General features: G+C 45.4%; 2 protein-coding genes across 2 annotated transcripts in view; one reads left to right on the plus strand and one right to left on the minus strand.

The window, feature by feature from the left end:
* Positions 1 to 5,000, minus strand: part of LOC144956069 (tyrosine-protein kinase RYK-like) — a 165,245-nt gene that overhangs the window by 87,758 nt on the left and 72,487 nt on the right. The gene's annotated exons all lie outside the window — the stretch shown is intronic.
* The window catches only part of LOC144955918 (uncharacterized), an 18,292-nt gene that overhangs the window by 4,297 nt on the left and 8,995 nt on the right, over positions 1 to 5,000 (plus strand). Inside the window, exon 2 of the mRNA XM_078886179.1 lies at positions 1,857 to 2,042. Within this exon, the coding sequence (XP_078742305.1) occupies positions 1,857 to 2,042 (186 nt within the window). The remainder of the gene's footprint in view (positions 1 to 1,856; positions 2,043 to 5,000) is intronic.

A 5,000-nucleotide genomic window follows, 5' to 3' on the forward strand; every position in this document is an offset into this window, starting at 1 on the left:
GTAAGCAGCCTCTTATGGTTCTCACAGTACTATGTTATGACGATCGACCCAATCAGCAAAGTCCGGTCCGCACTCGTGCACCGTCGCGAACCCGTTCGGTAGCATCGTCACAACACACCGTTCAACTAGATGCTCTGAAAAGGCAAATTTAGTTCCTGAGATCCTGTATTCAGGACTTTGATGCATTTATGGATCATGATGATGGCAAATTATTGATTTCTAAAGCTATTTATAGTGACTTTGTTCTTTTTTTTTCCCTTGGAAACTACGAATGTTAAAAATAGGCTTCAACAGTCGTGACGTCACTTCCCTCGTAATGATGCAAAGTAACTTAGTAACTGGTTCTAAACTATCGGAACAATGGCGGACGCCCTTATGAAATACTTCTCCGACGAACATAAAAGTGTATCCAGAGGAGAAAAGCATTATAAATCTGATCATGTTTTGACTTGTACACATTCTGATCACATGACATGTGAAAAAGTTCTAACCAGAATGAAGAATAAAAAAGTACAGATTTTCTTTGTTTAGAACCAAGCTGCTGGTTGCTGGGCGGACGTGACGTCAGACTATTAAATCCTATTCCAAGTAGGCCGCTCTGTATACGGTATCTCATTGGAGGAGTCTGATGTGTCACGTTACTTTACAGACGTTACTTTACAGAAGACCACAGAAAAAGGTTTTTCTGGCTAAATTACACAAAAAACCCTGCCAAAATTAACGAATAAAGTTGTCATCTCCGTTCTGTTGCCACGCTCTGGAAAAACACATATTTTTTTAATTTGGCCAGAAATCTCGTCCTTCTAAATATCGGACGATTTAAACGACCATCATCTTGGCAACAATCTCTCAAACTTGAGACGTCGCGACGTCGTCCTTAAAATTTGAAAGAGTGTTTTTGTTGTTTTGTTTTGTTTGTTTGTTTTGGGGCTTTTTTTTTTTTTTGCTTTTTTTTGTTGTTTTTTTGTTTGTTTGTTTGTTGTTGTTTTTTTGGATTTTTGTTTTGTTTTGTTTTGTTTCTTTGGGGTTTTTTTTTTCGAAGATAAGGGTTATTTAAATAGATCGATTGATATTTGAAGGACGAGTTTTCTGGCCAAATTTTTAATTTGGCAGTGATCTGGGGGAGACCGACGTGGGAGAAGTGTATCTTGTTTATTGTGTTATGACTTTCATCAAAATGTAGCCTTATTTACTCACTCCACACAAACCTTTTTTTTCCCTTCGTGGTACTCACTCACTCACTGTCTCACTCACTCACTGTCTCACTCACACACTGTCTCATTCACACATTATCTCACTCACACTCACCGGGCCATCGACATATTCTTATTACCTTCCGGAGATTGGTTGGACAATGGAAGAGACAAAAAAGGGAAATGGACATATAGATAGATAGATAAATAGATAGATAGATAGATAGATAGATAGATAGATAGATAGATAGATAGATAGATAAATAAATAGACCGAATATAGATAGATAAATAGACCGAATATAGATAGATAAATAGAGATCAATAGGCAGATAGATAGATAGATAGAATATAGATAGATATATATCTATCCATCGATCCATCCAACCATCTAACTATCTATCTATATCTATCTATTTATATATTTATCTAACTATATCTATCTATCTATCTATTATCTATCTATCTATCTATCTATCTATCTATCTATCTATCTATCTATCTATCTATCTATCTATCCATCTATCCGTCCATCCATCCATCTATCTATCTATCTATCTATCTATCTATCTATCTATCTATCACTATCCACTGTCTTTCTGTGTATCCAACTGCCTGCCACTTGTCTCTAGATACAGTCTTATGAATGTCTCTACCCCAACAGGAAGCAATGTATGGAACCCCAAAGACGGCCAAGCTGACCCGCGGCCGAATTATTCACCACCCAAGAATTATCCTCCCTTGAAAACCCACCCACCCCCAAAGTTTCACCTCAACCCAAACAACCCACTCCCAAAAAACCACTCAATCCCAAAGAGCTTCCCATCCCATGCTGGAGGCACCAACGATGGTAAGGCGGAGATGTGTGTTTGTCTGTATGACTGTTTGTTAGATCGTGAGTTTAGGTTTTATCTGTTTTAGGTCTGTTGTAAAGTTTCACCTCACCCCAAAGAATCACCCCACCCCAAAGAACCACCCACTCCCAAAGAACCACCCACTCCCAAAGAACCACTCAATCCCAAAGACTCACCCAATCCCAAAGAACCACCCACTCCAAAGAACCACCCACTCTCCAAAGAACCACCCAATCCCAAAGAACCACTCAATCCCAAAGAACCACCCACTCCCAAAGAACCACCCACTCCCAAAGAACCACTCAATCCAAAGACTCACCCAATCCCAAAGAACCACCCACTCCCAAAGAACCCCCCAATCCCAAAGAACCACCCAATCCCAAAGAACCACCCACTCCCAAAGAACCACCCACTCCCAAAGAACCACCCACTCCCAAAGAACCACCCACTCCCAAAGAACCACTCAATCCCAAAGAACCACCAAACTCCCAAAGAACCACCATCCCAAAGAACCACCCACTCCCAAAGAACCACCCATCCCAAAGAACCACTCAATCCCAAAGAACCACTCAATCCCAAAGAACCACCCACTCAAAGAACCACAATCCCAAAGAACCACCCACTCCCAAAGAACCACCCACTCCCAAAGAACCACCAATCCAAAGACCCCCTCCAAAGAACCACCAACTCCCAAAGAACCACCCACACCCCAAAGAACACCCACTCCCAAAGAACCACCACTCATAAAGAACCACTCATCCCAAAGAACCACCCACCAAAGAACCACCCACTCCCAAAGAACCACCCATCCCAAAGAACCACCCAATCCCAAAGAACCACCACTCCCAAGAAAACCCACTCCAAAGAACACTCACCCAAAGAACCACTCAATCCCAAAGAACACCCACTCCCAAAGAATCACCCCACCCAAAGAACCACTCCACATCCCAAAGAACCACTCAATCCCAAAGAACCACCTCAATCCAAAGAACCACCCACTCCAAAGAACCACCCAATCCCAAAGAACCACCCATCCAAAGAACCACTCAATCCAAAGAACCACTCAATCCCAAAGAACCACCCACTCAAAAGAACCACCACACTCCCAAAGAACCACCCACTCCCAAAGAACCACTCAATCCCAAAGAACCACCCAATCCCAAAGAACCACCCACTCCAAAGAACCACCCACTCCCAAAGAACCACCCACTCCCAAAGAACCACCCACTCCAAAGAACCACCCATCCCAAAGAACCACCCACTCCAAAGAACACCCACTCCCAAAGAACCACCACTCATCCCAAAGAACCACCACATCCCAAAGAACCACCCACTCCCAAAGAACCACCCACTCCAAAGAACCACCAATCCCAAAGAACACCCCACTCCCAAAGAACCACCCACTCCAAGACCATCCAAAGAACCACTCCAATCCCAAAGAACCACCTCAATCCCAAAGAACCACCATCCCAAAGAACCACTCATCCAAAGAACCACCATCCCAAAGAACCCACAAGACCACCCCCCCAAAGAACCACTCCAATCAACCAAAGAACCACCCAATCCCAAAGAACACCCCACTCCCAAAGAACCACCACTCCCAAAGAACCACCATATAAAGAACCACCCACTCCCAAGAACCCCCACTCCAAAGAACCACCCACTCCAAAGAACCACCCAATCCCAAAGAATCCCATCCCAAAGAATCACCCACTCCCAAAGAACCACCCACTCCCAAAGAAATCACCCACTCCCAAAGAACCACCCACTCCAAAGAACCACTCAATCCCAAAGAACCACCCACTCCCAAAGAACCACCCACTCCAAAGAACCACCCACTCCCAAAGAACCACCCATCCCAAAGAACCACCAATCCAAAGAACCACCAATCCAAAGAACCACCCACCTCCAAAGAACCACCCACTCCCAAAGAACCACCCACCATCCCAAAGAACCACCCACTCAAAGAACACCCACTCACCAAAGAACCACCCACTCCCAAAGAACCACCCACTCCCAAAGAACCACCCACCCAAAGAACCACCCACTCCCAAGAACCACCACCAAAGAAACCACTCAATCCCAAAGAACACCCACCCCAAAACACCCATCCCAAAGAACCACCCACTCCCATAAAGAACCACTCCAATCCCAAAGAACCACCATCCAAAGAACCACCCACTCAAGAACCACATCCCAAAGAACCACCCAACTCCCAAAGAACCACCCACTCCAAAGAACCACCCACTCCCAAAGAACCACCAATCCCAAAGAACCACCCACTCCCAAAGAACCACCTCAATCCCAAAGAACCACCCAATCCCAAAGAACCACCACTCCCAAAGAACCACCCACTCCCAAAGAACCACTCATCCCAAAGAACCACCATCTACCAAAGAACCACCCACTCCCAAAGAACCACCCACTCCCAAAGAACCACTCACTCCCAAAGAACCACTCAATCCCAAAGACCACCCATCCCAAAGAACCACCCACTCCCAAAGAACCACCCACTCCCAAAGAACCCCCCACTCCCAAAGAACCACCCACTCCCAAAGAACCACCAATCCCAAGAACCACCAATCCAAAGAACCAACCCACTCCCAAAGAACCACCCACTCCCAAAGAACCCACCCACACCCCAAAGAACCACCCAAATCCCCAAAGAACCACCCACTCCCAAAGAACCACCCACTCCCAAAGAACCACCCACTCCCAAAGAACCACCCACTCCCAAAGAACCACCCACTCCCAAAGAACCACCAATCCCAAAGAACCACCCACTCCAAAGAACCACCCACTCAAAAGAACACCAATCCCAAAGAAATACCCACTCCCAAAGAACCACCCTCAAAAACCCATAAGAACCACCCACTCCCAACAGAACCACCCACTCCAAAGAACCACCCACCAAGACAAACCGACCACTCAATCCAAAGAACCACCCACTCATA

The sequence above is a fragment of the Berghia stephanieae genome, chromosome 10 (assembly GCF_034508935.2).
Source record: "Berghia stephanieae isolate SIO BIC M18660-M18661 chromosome 10, UCSD_Bste_1.3, whole genome shotgun sequence".
Classification (NCBI taxonomy): Eukaryota; Metazoa; Mollusca; class Gastropoda; order Nudibranchia; family Aeolidiidae; genus Berghia; species Berghia stephanieae.